This window comes from Lathamus discolor, chromosome Z (assembly GCF_037157495.1).
Source record: "Lathamus discolor isolate bLatDis1 chromosome Z, bLatDis1.hap1, whole genome shotgun sequence".
In the NCBI taxonomy this organism is placed as follows: Eukaryota; Metazoa; Chordata; class Aves; order Psittaciformes; family Psittacidae; genus Lathamus; species Lathamus discolor.
The window spans coordinates 25,990,109-26,004,713 of record NC_088909.1 but is presented as its reverse complement, the minus strand read 5'-3'; the positions used below and the strand labels follow the sequence as shown (position 1 = coordinate 26,004,713).

General features: G+C 53.0%; 1 protein-coding gene across 1 annotated transcript in view; it reads right to left on the bottom strand.

The window, feature by feature from the left end:
* LOC136005917 (hydrocephalus-inducing protein homolog) overlaps window positions 1–14,605 on the bottom strand; it is a 73,677-nt gene that overhangs the window by 28,456 nt on the left and 30,616 nt on the right. Inside the window, exons 22-31 of the mRNA XM_065663807.1 lie at window positions 13,876–14,075; window positions 12,899–13,023; window positions 11,249–11,442; window positions 7,395–7,494; window positions 6,162–6,280; window positions 5,575–5,793; window positions 4,078–4,138; window positions 2,466–2,701; window positions 1,783–1,883; window positions 375–510 (exon numbers count right to left, since the gene is read on the bottom strand). Of these exons, the coding sequence (XP_065519879.1) occupies window positions 375–510; window positions 1,783–1,883; window positions 2,466–2,701; window positions 4,078–4,138; window positions 5,575–5,793; window positions 6,162–6,280; window positions 7,395–7,494; window positions 11,249–11,442; window positions 12,899–13,023; window positions 13,876–14,075 (1,491 nt within the window). The remainder of the gene's footprint in view (window positions 1–374; window positions 511–1,782; window positions 1,884–2,465; window positions 2,702–4,077; window positions 4,139–5,574; window positions 5,794–6,161; window positions 6,281–7,394; window positions 7,495–11,248; window positions 11,443–12,898; window positions 13,024–13,875; window positions 14,076–14,605) is intronic.

Genomic DNA, 14,605 nt, shown 5'->3' with positions numbered 1-14,605 from the left:
ACACACGTGTCTAAAAGTGCCTAGGAGAAAGCAGAAAGGCACAACTCAAGATGCAAGACATGTATGGGTTCAGCATCCCGAGGGGGGCCAACAGCTGCTGCCTCCACAACCCCCCGTCCCGTGCTGGCAGCCTCCTTGCAGCAGCTTTTCACAACCCTACAAGTTCTCCCGCATTGAAAGCATCCCAAAGACTTGAATATAATCTGCTTCCTGGAGAGTTTAAGCTGCTTCCTGGAGTTGATATTCAGGTAGCTTCCTGTTCCCAGCAAACCTTTAGGGTTGAATACAAACCAGCAACATCTTAACCAAACCCGTTTTTTCCCTAACAAACCCCTAGGTGACATTGGAGGCAGGAGGCGGATGCGATGCCAAACCTGAGGAAGAGCCCAGTAGCAGCCTGGAAGGTTGCTGTCGTTCACAAGGGTCAGCATCTGCTGGTAAGGGACTTTGAGAGAGCATCGTCCAAAGGTCAGAGCCGGGTGGAGCACTCGCAGCGGGGGAATTACACATCTAGGCAGAGAGATGAGCAAAAGGGAATTAGATTCTGACACAGCGTTGCTTACTTGTTTACTTCTCAATGAGCACCAAATGGAGCACGACCCAATTGTCACCGTCAAATAGTCATTTGATACGCCTACAGTGAGAAACAGCCTTCAACTTCTTTTTACCCAACAACCTCTTGCAAAAGAGGGGCAGACCCTGAGTCACAGCATCACAAAAGCTGCTCAGTGCCCAGGCAGAGCACGGTGCCCTGTCCCAGGTCAGCTTTGCCCCTCCTTTGCCCCAGGAGGCTCGCAAGGACCCTCTCAATGGCCCCAGCGAGGTGTGAGCTCTGAGGGAGCTTTCCCACCGAGGAGCAGCGCTCGCCAAGGCTCCAGGAACACCAGACTCCAGTGTCTCAGGGAAAACACCGCTGTGTCCCTGCCTGAAATCCAGCCCTTTACCCCAGCAACGCAGGGTGCAGGCCACCACCTGCCCTGCGCCGTGAGCGATAACCCTCTCCCAGGCCCTGTGGCTGCCTTGCTCCTTTCCCCACGGGTCCGCACGCCAGCTGCTCCCATTTGCACTTGTTCTACACAACTGCAGCCCAGGCACTGACTGCACAACTCTGCCCGGGAGAGGGAACAGCACCGGTGAAATGCATCCCTCTTGCCGTTGAACTGACGCCCACCGCAGCACAACAGGCCTGAATGTGGCTGAAGCAAGAACAACTTTGAGCTTAACTCCGAGAACATCAATGCTCAGCAGAGCCAGACGGAAGCACAAAAACCTGAGCTCACCTTCCACACCAAGGACTACTTTGTCTGTCACAAGATCTCGCCTTTACCTTTCCCTCACCAGTCCTGCCCTAAGCCCCTTGCCCGTCTGCACGGCCCCTCCTTAACTGAGGCAGACAACAGCTTGCAGCAGCTGCTTGCTGTGGCCCAAACCAGTCCTGGATTCTGGCCACAACCCAGCACAAGTCCAACACTTGCAGGAAGGAGGAGAGGCGGCCCTTTGGAAACATTACACCTCAAGCCCCCAGAGCAGGCCGATAAGGAATATAATCACAGTTTCCTGTAGGAGAAGGCCCTGGGCCGTGCCTGTGCCTGAGCACAAGTGCTGCTCATCATGGACTGCTTTCCATGCGCTGCTGTTCTCCTGTCTAGCTGGGCAGAACTAGCTCATTGAGCAATGCTCCTCGTTTGGAGCTGGAGCCAGCCAGCTCTACGCAAGGCAGCACCACCTGCTTCTGGCAGATGCATAGGGAAAGAAGAGGGGCTGCAAGGGAAGCGTTGTTACCTGGCTCTGACGGGCAGTGATAACACCTCTCTGCCAACACCATCCACATCAACCACCAGGGCCAGCTTGTATCTCTTCACGGTGTTGGAGCACAGGGTGACCTGGAAGACAAGAGCATCAAATACTTCATCACTCCCAAAACCCATCGGCCATATGCAGTGCCCTCCACATCTCCTTCCACAGCAAGGAAAGGGAGGATTTAGTAGATATGAGGAAGATGAGGTATCAGGAAGAAGTTTTTCCTTGTGCGGGGGCTGAGGCCCTGGCACCGGTTGCCCAGAGAAGCTGCGGCTGCCCCATCCCTGGCGGTGTTCAAGGCCAGTTTGGATGTGGCTTGGAGCAGCCTCGTCTGGTGGAAGGTGTCCCTGCCCATGGCAGGGGGCTGGAACTGGATGAGCTGCAAGGTCCCTTCCAACCCAAAACAGGCTAGGATTCTGTGATGTTTGCCTTTAATTCTTCTGCTGGTTCATGTGTAGAGCACAGTCTCTGGCAGTAACAGAACTCTTTGGACAATACCTGAATTACTGAATGCGCTTTGCGTTGCCAGGGCAGATGTAGAGCCCAACACTAGTGCCCAACTCTTACTCGCAGGATGCTCAGAGCCAGCAGTGCTAAAGCCCCCTCAATGCCACCGAAGCTCCAGCTCCACCTCTGAAGCACACAGGGCTGCACTCTTCGCGTACCTGGATATCCAAGTGTCCCTTGGCGCAGATGGTCCCTGTGCAGGGCCTGATAGTAAATTCAGCTGGCTTCTTGGCACCTGGGGCTCGCTTTCTCCACGACGGACCAGTGCTGTCTGACACCTGAGCAAAACTGGTCACGCTGGGTGCTCCCGAGCCGTCCCCAGGAATGCGAAGGTTGAAGTTGAAGGGCACCGAGGAAGTGTTAGTGAGGCGGCAGCACAGGGTGCGAGGAAAGCCTGGGAAAAGGACACAACAGGAGTTTATTATCCCGTGACTCCTGGGGTGCACATCCTGCGGTGATAAAACTGCGCTTGGAGTTTGCCTCCTTTCAATGGCAATTACAGCTGATTGAGAAGCTCTGTGGGGAAGTCGTCGTCAATGACGGTCCCTTTTACGCTTGTCACACAGAAATGCCACTCTGACACAAGTGTCTCTAACTGTGAGGAGCTCTCACCTCCCCCAGACCAGCACCAATTCCTTCTCAACCATGACGGTGCATCCAGAACATTTACTCTCAAAAGTCAGTCCAGAAAAGTCCCTGTGAACTCCACAAACACTCCCACAGTTTTCGAGAGATAAAAGCAGTATGTTGTCATCAAAGAGATGATCCAGGAAAGGAAAGGAAAGATGAAATTGGCAGCCACAGCATGATGCAGAGCACTCTGAAGCAGTTTCTCCAGACAGGAACCTCGGTGCATCTCCTGGTTTGGGACAATCGAGACTGAGCCTGTGGCAGCTCACGGCCCACTTCACTGGAGGCAAACCTGATGCTTGCTCAAGAACAAGCAGGACCTGTGTCTCACCCTCCCGAAGGAGTGGGGACAAACGGCCATGCTGCACACCGCCTTTCATTACCCCACAAAGGCTGACATGGCTTCAGCTTTGGTACTTGCTTTCCATAATGGAAGCCACTGACACAATCGCAGCTGATCTGGGGGGTTGAGTTCACATTTAAACTTGAGACCATCTCAGTGAGAAGTCCTTTGCGAGACTGAGGTGGAGAACCAGAATCTGCATCTCAGTGGAGAAGCTCTGGGTGCACAGCCGCCAGCTCTGTCAGCAGAGCTGGGCTTTTGGTGGGGAAGGAAGAGCCCATGTCTGAAGACATGGGCGCCCAATGCGGAGCTACTGCTTGGCCATGTTACCTGGGAGCTGACAACGAGTTGGCCTCACAGCACTAGTTGATTTCTCACGCTAATGGTCAGGTGGGTAAATGGTGCCCTTGCCTCACAACAGCAAAATTCACCCAGGGCACCTACAACTTGCCTTCAACTCCCTTCTCCAGTTGGCCGCGGACAAGAAAGACTTTCACAGTCATTCTGTTGCTGAGGACTGGCAGATTGGGGCTGGACTGACTGTGAGGGACACCAGAGAACACTGACTTTCTACTCCCTCCGTTCTATTTGAACCATTCAATTGGCTCTGTGCCATTCTGTCTGGGTCTGTTTGATCTCATGATGGCAAAATACTGCCTAGCAGCTGGCAGTCCTGGTTTTGACATGCTGAAGGCGGCTATGGAGGAACACAAGTGACAATGCTGTCCTGGACAAGTGCTCCATCTGGGTAAGGCTCAGACCTCCCACCCTGCAGCCCAAGCCCAGGGCACACTCACCAAAGGAGACTTCACCGAAGCGGAGGGACGATACATTGAAATGAAACGCCGGCCCAGTGACACAGCCACTGTGAGGACAAAGGCAGAGGAGACATGGCCTCGGTTAAAGAGAACTGCAAAGCCTTCAGCTTTCCTTACCGTTCCGGTGGGTAAAAGCCAGCCTGAGAACCTCAGGGGGTTTCACATCAAGCCCTCACCCTCATGCTCAGCACAGCATCCAGGTGGACGGGAGGCAGCCAAAGCAAAGCGGTCAGCAGCCCATAGCTGCTTGTGGGGCTTGGGGCACAGTGTCATGCAGGGTATGCCCCCAAGTTGTAGATGGCCTGAGGAAGGACACCAAACAAGTGATGGCTGCGTGCCTCAGTTTCCCCATCTGTAATGTGTTGGACACAGGGGTGTCCCCAGTAAAGCACACTCAATGTAACTACCCTTCCCAGCCACAGCTTTCCTGCTTTGGCATTTCTTAGCTGGAACCGCTCTTCCCATGGAGTACAGGAACACCTTGCTCAGAAGATCTTGATCCATGCAATCGTTATGGGGGCAGGACTTTGAGACACGAAGCCAGGGGAGCCCCAGACATCCCTTGACAAGAGCCGCAACAGCTCAACAGAGCGGACAGTTGAATCTTGGAGGAAAATATCAGCCAACCACCAGGGCACCAGCTGACCCATCCAAGAGCAACACGTCTTAAACCACCCAACACAGAATCGTCAAATCATCTACGCTGGAAAAGACCTTTAAGATCATCAAGCCCAACTGTCACCCCAGCGCTGCCAAGCCCACCACTAATCCGTGTCACTAAGGGCCTCGTCTACACGGTTTGGGAACACTTCCAGGGATGGTGACTCCACCACTGCCCGGGGCAGTCTCTTCTAATGCCTGACCACCCTTTCGGGGAGAAACTGTTCCTAACATCAAGTCTAAATCTGTCCTGCACACACTGAGGCCGTTTCCTCTTGTCCTTTCCCTTGTTACTTGGGAGAAGAGACCAGCCACCTCCTGGCTCCATCCTCCTTTCAAGTAGTTGCAGGCATAACGGAACCTGAACACACCGCATCTCCTCACCTGCCCTTAAATTCAGCAGACTTGAAGGCTCCAAACTCCAGGACTCACCAACATCCACCTGAATCACCACGTGAAGCTGCACAACACCCATTAATTTATTTCATGGTTGATGCCAACCAATGCCAGCTCTGCCTCTCAGCTCAAAATCAAGGACCACAGCAACTGGTGTGTTCAACCCAACCTATTCCATGGCTCCCTCTTGCTGACAATTCCACTTCACTTGCTGCTGCGGTCGCAAGGAGTCAGCATCAAACTGGAGTCAAGGTTAGTGTGGGCTCCTAGTGTGGAGATGCCAGGATGAGAGCCAAGCTCAAGACCTCAGACAAGCCTTTTCTTTCTCTGCTCCATCAGCAAATGAGGTAGGTGGGAGATGACTACCCAGAGAGAGCTACAGATGTGGCCGCCAAGCTCTTAGAACCCTCCTCACCTCACAGTCAGCGTCAGAGGCTCAGGGCATCCCTTCACATTGAACTGGAATTCCTCTGTGAACTGCCCCACGACACTGGCATTGAAGGAGATCCAGATGGCCTGATGATCAAAAGGCAAAAGCATGCCCTCCCGGGGGCCAAAGGTGAAGCAGGAGCCCAGAGCTCTCTCCGGAGGGACCACGCTGAAGGGAGTCTCAGTAACTCCTCTGTTGAGCAGGAACACCTGCAGCAGCAGCGAGAAGGCAACATGGAAATACATGAGGAATCCTCTTTGCTTACAGAAGGCTCACTTCTTTTCTAGTTTAGCAATTAACATCTGTAAAAGGCAGAAGATGCTGAGCGCTGCTGCCAAATACAACAGGACGAGTTCTGCCTCGGGGATTTTTTCCATGCAAAGCAGGGATAACTTCACACAAACAGAGCCACTCTGGGCTTATTCCCCTGACACAGAGCACTCCACTTGACCTGCAGTGCCAAGCGCCTGCTCAGCACCACCAAGTTGATTCAGACCCATCCCACAGCTCCACGAGGCTCGCTGCTGCCCGGGAGCCATCCGGATCCACCCCATGCCCTGCGCCCCGTCCTGCTCACCCTGTAGCTGTGGCTTGAGCCAACAGTCACCTCCCCGATGCTCAGCTGGTCACAGCTGAGTTGGACCTGGGGCCCGACGCCTTCCCCGCTGATGCACAGGGGCAGCCTGGTCTCACAGCCTGTGGAGGGAAATCTCTGTGAGTGCAATTCCCTCTGCTACCCGGCACTTTCCAGGTTGTCTCAGTGCTGCTGCCGGTCCCTGGGCTGGATGGAACCAGCTCTAGATGCTCCAGGACAAGATACGGGACCCATCTCGTCCCTCAGGACATACGCCTTGGGGCTGCTTTCTCATTTCTAACCAACCCCCTGGGCCGGTGTCTCAGAGAACCACAGAATGGTTTGTGTTGGAAAGGACCTTAAGATCATCCAGTTCCAACCCCTTGCCATGGACAGGGACACCTTCCACTAGAGCAGCTTGCTTCAAGTCCCGTCCAGCCTGAACTTGAACATTGCCACGGGTGGAGCAACTTCCTTGGGCAGCCTCTTCCAGTGCCTCACCACTCTCACAGGAAAGAATTTCTTCTGTATATCTAAACTAAATCTCCCCTGTTTAAGCTCGAACCCATCAGCCCTTGTCTTATCTCTCCAGTCCCCGATGAAGGCTCTCTCTCCAGTCATGGGAAACCAGCCTTCTCACTGAGCAGATCACATAAGCCATAAATGTACTGCTAACGTGCACATCCCTTGGTGCAAAGGCAACCGAGACCTCAAGGCTTACAGCTAAACTCCAAGGTGGGTCCTTTCCCTTACATTTGCTAGAGATGACAGAGCACAAGATCTTCAGTCTGAAGGCTGCTCTCAGCCACTGAAGCAGCCTAAGGTGCCTGAATCCTGGCTCAAATTTTGGATGAGCTCTCACTGCCATCCCAGCCTACTCTGCACACAAAGTGAGCAGCACGAGAAGGAGGAGAGAGCCACGCCACAAAGACTCATCTTGGAGGTAACTGGTCTACAGGGGCCTGGTGCTCCTTCACTAAAGCTGTGTTGCAAATGCTGGCAAAGCCATGGCGGGAAAGCTTATTCCTTCACTGCTTGGTCACTTCTGGGATCAGGAAGGCAGAGCCAGGCATCCTGAGCCCTGGCCTCCGACAGGAGACCACCGGGAACCACGGGGACAGCGGCGTGTGCCAGCACTGCCCTGTTGAGCCCTCCAGAACTACATGAGGTCCGAGTGGGCTGGAAGAGTGTTTCTATCTCCTCTGTGGGAACAGGAGCAGGAGGAAAGAGCTGTACCTGAGATGTCACAGTAGACTGTCTCTTGGTAGACTCTGGCTTCTTCGGGCTTAAAGATTACATTGATTTCAAGGGAAGAATTGGGCAAGACATCTCCCTCCTGAAACAGAAGTGACAGCAAACCATTTATCTTCAAACATCACATTCTTGTTTCCACTGCAGCCCTGGAAGCCTTTATTTAGAGCATCAGCAAAGAGCAAGGAGCAAGCAACGCTTGTCAACAGGATTTACAGGAGAGCTTGGAAGCAGCAGCTTCCAAAGTCCCTCGCCTTTACTGGCACCCGGAAGGGGCATTTTGTTCCCCTCAGAAGAGACTGAGCTCTTGCTCGCGGATTTAAGTCTGGGCCACGCTACCAGTTTCTGCAACTCTCTGCTGCTCTCGCAGAGGATCCTGGCACTGGTGCTCAGTCCCAGGAAGCCCTGCCACACATTTCAGGAGGCATCCCTGGTTTCTATAGGCTCTCACTTCCTGCAGCTGGTTTAAGGATAGGCACCTCTCAGCTTTACACGGGCTGCAGGAGCAACCAAGAAGAGAACAGCAGCCCCTTCCTCGGAAAACAAAATAGAAAAAATAAACTACTTTCACCCACTGTAAAAGAAAGAAGAGGTTGGGATTATTCCAGGGTTTACTCCAAGATGAGAAGGGATGCTGCGCTGCTCAGACAGCAGCCATTCTTCATCTCAAGACCATGCAAATACTCAGAAGGCAGGCTCTGGCTGATTGAAGGCCATGGGGTTTTTGCTGGCATCACCAGGAAAGTGAGCAGTTTTCTCTACCTATCTGCAGTAGAACTCAAAAATCCCGTTTAAACCTGCCAGCCTCGTGTCCAGGCTCACAGACGACACTGGAAGGGAGACTCAGACGTGGTATAAATCCAGGTTTTAGGAAGGGATTGCTGTGCTTGGGCTCAATTTGGCCTCCTTTCCACCCAGGACCATTGCATTCTGCAGGTCAGTATGTGAACTAACAGTGCACCAGTGTCCTTTCTTCACCCCCGCGCGCTACGTGGGAATGTGTCCTTACGGAGAATAACTGATACCTCTGAACACTGTGTGGACACTCATGAAGTGCCCTTAATTCACAGCCCTTGCAGCAGAGCCCAGCCTGGGGTCGGCTCTTGCCGCTGTTCAGAAATGCTTTTTGCAACAAGTGCCCCTAGCCTCACCAGAAACCGGATGTCTCCTCTCTTGGCACATCAAGCAGCTGATGTGGGATCTGCCAAGGGACCTCCTTCAGAGATGAGAAGGAGGAGGAGCAGCAGGAAGGGAGGTTCTCAGCCATCACTTACCATGGGCACAATGGTGAAAATATCACTGCAGAAAGGCATGGAGCCTCCCTGCACCTCTGTCCCCTGGTTCTGGGAGCTGCAGATGGGAAGGGAAGGGTGTTCTCTGAGAAGGGGGACCAGCCCGTGCTCCGCAGGAACATCAACCAGCTTGTCCTCTTCCTGCCTCTGCAGCCTGTGCCATGGGAGAGACGAACCAAGCAGATAATTGAATAAGCAGCAGATTTGCAAAGCCTGTCGTGTCAGTGCACGAGCAGCAAAGCACTCGGCGAGGAAGAGCAGCAGCTCAGCACAGGGCTGACCCTGAGACACAGGCTCCCACATGGATCCCATTATTGCCGTTCTTCCCAGCACAGCAAGGAGTTTTACTCCTCACTGACGAGCTAACAAGAGGTTTCTTAAAGCTGGCAGCCCTCAAGAAAAAGCCTCCTGCATTGGGAGGGGAGAAGCAACTGGCTTTCAGCTGCTCGTTACCAGCATCACACTTTTCCCCTTCCCTTTTGCACCCACAGGGGTGAGGAGACAGTATCTGCACTGCCTTCCACCAGAGGATCCCGGTGCACTTCCAAAGCAAAGCAACGGATTTGGGCATCCCATCACTTCAGTGACACAAATGGCTTTCTGAGCATGAAAACAGAGGTGCCAAGAGACGAAGGGACTCTGCCCAGCATCACCTAGTAAAGAAGTCAGGACCAGCATCTCTGAATGCAAACCCTACGTGGAATCTTGAACCACCTCATCTTTTCCCTCGTTTTGGCCTCCACTGCAGAGCTGTGATGCACTTAACCTCTCCCTTTATTGGCGACTGCAGCAGAAATCATTCTAGTGTTTAAAGATCACAAGCGGGAGATGAAAGGGGAGCCCTGCTGCAGAGCGGTTGCTCCTTGCTGGCACACTGCTGTCCCCCCTTCACGCTCCAGTCCCCTGGCCATGAAGAACCAGCGGGTGACAGCACTGGGGGACCAGGGGAAAGCTCCACGTGCAGCAAATCGAGGCAACGCTGTGCGAACGATCATCACCCAGCTAAATCCAAACGCAAAGAGAAGGGAAACAGGCAAGGATGTTACTTGCTGCACACACACTGAGCCTCGCGCACATGCTGTGCATGAGGAGGGCTTCCACACACTGGCGTGAGCAGCCCTCAACTCAAGCTCCGTCAGCAGGCCAGAATCACATCCCCAAAAGCGCTGCAGGAGGGACACCTTCTAATGGGCCATGTCTTTTGGGGTCACATCCCAACACAGGCTCCTGCACTGCCTCCTCTCAGGAAAAGGCCCTCTCTCCTCTGAGATCTCAAAAGCTTCTCTGACAGCAGGACGGTGGCCTTGGACCATCCCCAAAACTACGAGTAAGGAGGAACCAAGCGTCGTGCTCAGAGTCAAGGACAGAGACTGGCACGACAGCAAGTCTCATACGTAAAAAATCAGGTTGAAGTGAACTCTGGGGAAAGCTGGTGGCTTCTGAGGGGACAGAGGATCACCCAGGGTCCAGTCCGAGACAGGCAGGTGGGGAGAGATGCTAAAGAAATGGTCCAGGGAAGAATCAAGGCAAGCTCACGAGATTTTCTTTTAACTCAGTGCGTTTGCACAGAACTCACACACTGTGTCATTAAAAACAGACAACCGTGGAAAACTAGTTCTGGCCTTTGAGGCATTTCTGACCTAATTACGCTGAACTTGATGTGCTCAAAGCCCTTGAAAAGTGCTGCAGTTCAAGGCAGTTTCCTGATCAGCTCTGGGTTCAGACTAACTCCTGTATATCTGCACCCATCTGAGCCTGAGAAGTCGCACAAGGATTGCCCAAGTCACATAAGCTTTAAAGTGTCATTTCCAGTTCATCCCCCCAGGCTGTGAGTGTTTCTCTGCTGCCTGAAATGGCAATTTCAAAGCTTTGCCAGAGACACCCTTGGAAGAACCTGCCCCATCTCTCACCACCACGACGACACAGGTTGCTGAAGCCCAAAAGCACTTCCAAGTCCTGGCTGCCCTCCCTTCCCTGCAGAGCCCTCCACATCTGCCCAGCCTATGAGGAAGGGGAGAAACACCTCGTTGGGCCAGAAACCAGGACACTGAAAGGCAATTCCCCAGCCTACGGCAGGACGGCCTCCACCTTCTGGGCCAACCAAGCACTCTACCCTGCCTGTGAGTGGAAAAGGAGCCTGCCAGCTTATCAAAGAAGAAACTGCTAGAGTATCACAATAGCTGTGCCACCTGCAGCTCTTCAGGGCTACTGCTCAGTGCAGTCCCAGGTACCGAGTGCTGACACCTTCCTCAGCCTCATGGACCCTCCGTAGTGCACGGATCTCTGAACTCAATAGTTTGCCGCTCCCAAACGTGAGTTTGCCCTCTCAGGCAATCCAGTGATTGCACTCAACCTTCTCTCCCCAAAACATCATCCTCAGCTGTAGCACGGCTGGGACTGCAATGGTAAGGGTTAAGCTCCACGCTGTGCATGGGTTTACGTGCCCTAATCCGTTCAAAAGCCCCAACAGCCCTCTGAGACCGTGTGTTAGTTTTCCCCTGGGGCATCTATCTTTCTGAGACGAATCTCTCAAACAAACCTCAGCTTCTGCCGCTCCTCCTCTTCCTGATCAACAAAACGCTTCCACTGGAAGTGGGCCGTGATGGCACTCTGATTGTGGATGACCAGGGATCTTAGCTTTGACAGCGTGACAGAAGTCTTCTCAACTGTCAAGGAGCTCTTGTCAAGCCTGATGTTGACATTTACAGCTGTTCCACAAAGGCTTTTGTGAACATCTTCACCTGGAACAAAGCAAAAGCAAGTCTCGCCTCATCTCACTTGCTGACGGAAGTACAAGGAACAGAACAATCTGCAGGCAACAGAAGAAAGAGCTGCAGTTTTGAGCTGCATAAGCAGTTCCCCGGATCAGGACACTTAGCATATCCTGACAGCTGCACATGCTACAGCATGAGGATGTCCTGGCACCACCTTAGGCACCTTATTTTGTGGGTCGTTCGTGGAGATGTATCTTTTCAGATGTGCCCGGGTGCCCTTTGGGCTGCCATCCCACTCAGGTCACAGGGAATTCTACATCCAAGTCACTCAGTGATGCTGAGGAGCGCCACCTCAGCCATGCCTTGCCCAGGGTCTCCTGCAGGCAGGAGATGCCCCCAGTGTCGTGTCATCCTCATCTCCTGGTCCTGAAATATTGGGCATAGCTCTGATCTCAGAACCCAAGCGGGAGCATTTGAAATGCAATGGAGAAGGGCAGAAACAACAATGGAAACTACAGAGCAGCTTCTGTGCTGAGCTCTGCACTCAACAGGCTGCTACTGGGCCCTCGGATCCATCTGCCAACTCCTTCTTTGGCTCCTGCTACGGTCACAGCCAGGTGCCTCACCACTGCCCGCACATTCTTCCTTGTCAAACGTGCTGCTGTTACCACTTCACCACGGAGAAGTGAGTCCCTTCACTAGGGTAAGTGTCCTCTGGAAGGCTGGAGACTTACTTCCAGCACCAGAGCAACACGCACAGCAGCACAGCCATTTCAAAGTGTTTCTCCAAGGTGGTGTTCACGACCTACCTTCAGACATCATTGCACCCTCACATTACTGACTCCAGCCAGCCCTAGCAGCAGCTTGCTCATAAACCTCACCACTAAAGAACTGCTGCTAACAAGGCGGTTTCTACAGAATCATTCCCAGGCTACAGCAAAGCTCAGAGCACCCTAATGGCTACCGCTGCCACAGTTACTGCTCCTCCTGGTCACAAGTCCTCAGCATGGCCCAGCTCTCAGCACAGCACCAACTGTACCCATGCAGCACATCACAAGAAGAGGGTCTCTACCTCAAAGGCCTTCCCAGGAACTGTAACACAACAGATCGGGATGAAAAGCAATGACCCGTCAGGAGAGCTCTAGGGGACAGGTTGCAGGCTCTTCAGAGAGCTCTCTTGCACGTTAAAAGCCATCTCCTTTTCAGTCAGGCTCCCTGCTGTGAGTTCTTCTGCAATGGAGCACCCAGAATATTCGCCATCGCCCCCGGTGCACCGTGCGCAGGAAGATCTGCCTGCCTTGTTACAGGCTGAAATATTCCAGCACAGGAATATCTGGCAGCCAGCAGGGGAGCTTTGCTCTACTCAGCGTGAAGGAACCTTGCAGAAGGCATTCAACAGGACAATGAAGCCACCAGATGATGACAGACAGCGCAGACACCGCTCTGTTTCGAAGGACACACGGAGGGTGCACCACGCGCTTACCTGTGTCATAGTGAACGATCATTGGACTCGTATAAACACCAGTCTTTGGTGGGTGGAATTCCACCGTGACTTCCATCGCTTCTCCAACGCCAAGAGTCCCAATGGAGGGATCCACAGAGAAAGGGCTGCAACACAAAGAGAGAGATCAGGACTGTATGGGAGATCCGGGCCCTCCGTTAAGTTTGCAGTCTAGTTCGCTTCAGCTCACTTGTGCAAGCAAGGAGCAAGCAAACCACAGTCGGTACAAGAAAACCAGAACATCCAGGATCAGAAATGGAGCGGGTGACTCTCCCTGCTGAAAGAGAACCAGACCTCAGAAGATCCCGCGGTATACCACGACCCCAGCCCCCCACACTCTGCACCCAGTTCTCAGTTCTCAGCTCTTCACCTCTGCACACGTGCAATCCAGTTACTCAGAATTCTGCTTTTTTGTGTAGTTCACTTAAAACTTTCCTAATGCTTCCCATTTCTTTATTGCAACTTGGGACTGAAATAGTTCATTGCCGAAGTTCGGGAACTCTTAAAACCCTTGTCAAGGAGCTCTCAACACACGCTCTATTACCCAGTAGAGTAGTTGGCAAGCGCCTTGCAAATAGATGCTAGACTTCACTGGGTATTTACTGTGGTGGTGCCTCTCACCAGCTCATTGCTTGCCTGTTTCTTGATGCTGTGTTTGGGATCCGTGACCTGAGCCCCTCGAACTGTCCTCTGCCACACAGCACCTTCTTCAGCAGTCAAGCTGCCTTCCTACCTTGCCTCTTCCAACCCAACAGCATCAGACCTGCAAGATGCTGCGTTGGAGACACCACTGCAGTGTAAAACTTGCTTGCAGAGCTTTCTCAAAACACTGCAAGCAATGGCAAACCCCACGTGTCCTGCCCATCTCCAGCACCTCAGATGCTCTGCCTCCTTTTTCTCACAGTTTACAAGCCCATGACCACGCAACAGCGTTTTGCGCAAGGGATGAGCTCCTTTACCTCAGAGTGGTGATGCTGTAGCAAGCCTCCCGCTTCCCCACGTTGCGCACCAGCAGAGTTTTCTGGGTGCTGAACCTGACTGGACACTCGGAGAAGTTCAGCTGCTCAGGGAAGTCCAGGCTGGCTCGGGCACCTATGGCTCGGATAGGCACAAAGAACTTCTCCCTCTCTGTGATGATGATAAGCTCGTCGAAATAATCCTGCAGGGAGAGAAACAATCTCAGCACAGTGCCTTTAGCACCATGCCCATGGCAGAAGAAGAGCTGCTGGTTTCTGTGACTCTCACAGTAGCATTCGGCAATGTACATGCACTTTTTACCTTCATGGCCTTTCATTACAGATTATTTCACAAGCAGGGGCAGCCAGGGACCATGGGGCAGATCCTCTTTAGTTTCTACAGGCATGCTGCCCGAGGGTAGGCCAGAGTATTGAACTACATTTAAGCAGCAAACAGAAGATGAGGAAAAGGCCATGCACAGGCAGCAGACTCTCAGCCCTGAAGCCAACAGACGTTACGTTAAATATTCCACCACTGAAGGGGAAAACAGCCTGAAACAGGCAAGAGCCTCCAGCCTATGGGAGCACAACCTTCACCCCCAGGAAAGAGTCTCCCCCAGGTCTAGATCCAGTGCAACTCCACTGAACGCAGGCCACTTCTTCAAAACCCACACCACATGCCTGCTTTGGAACCCAGCCCTGCAGGTTCACCTTCCCCTCAAGGCGCCATCTC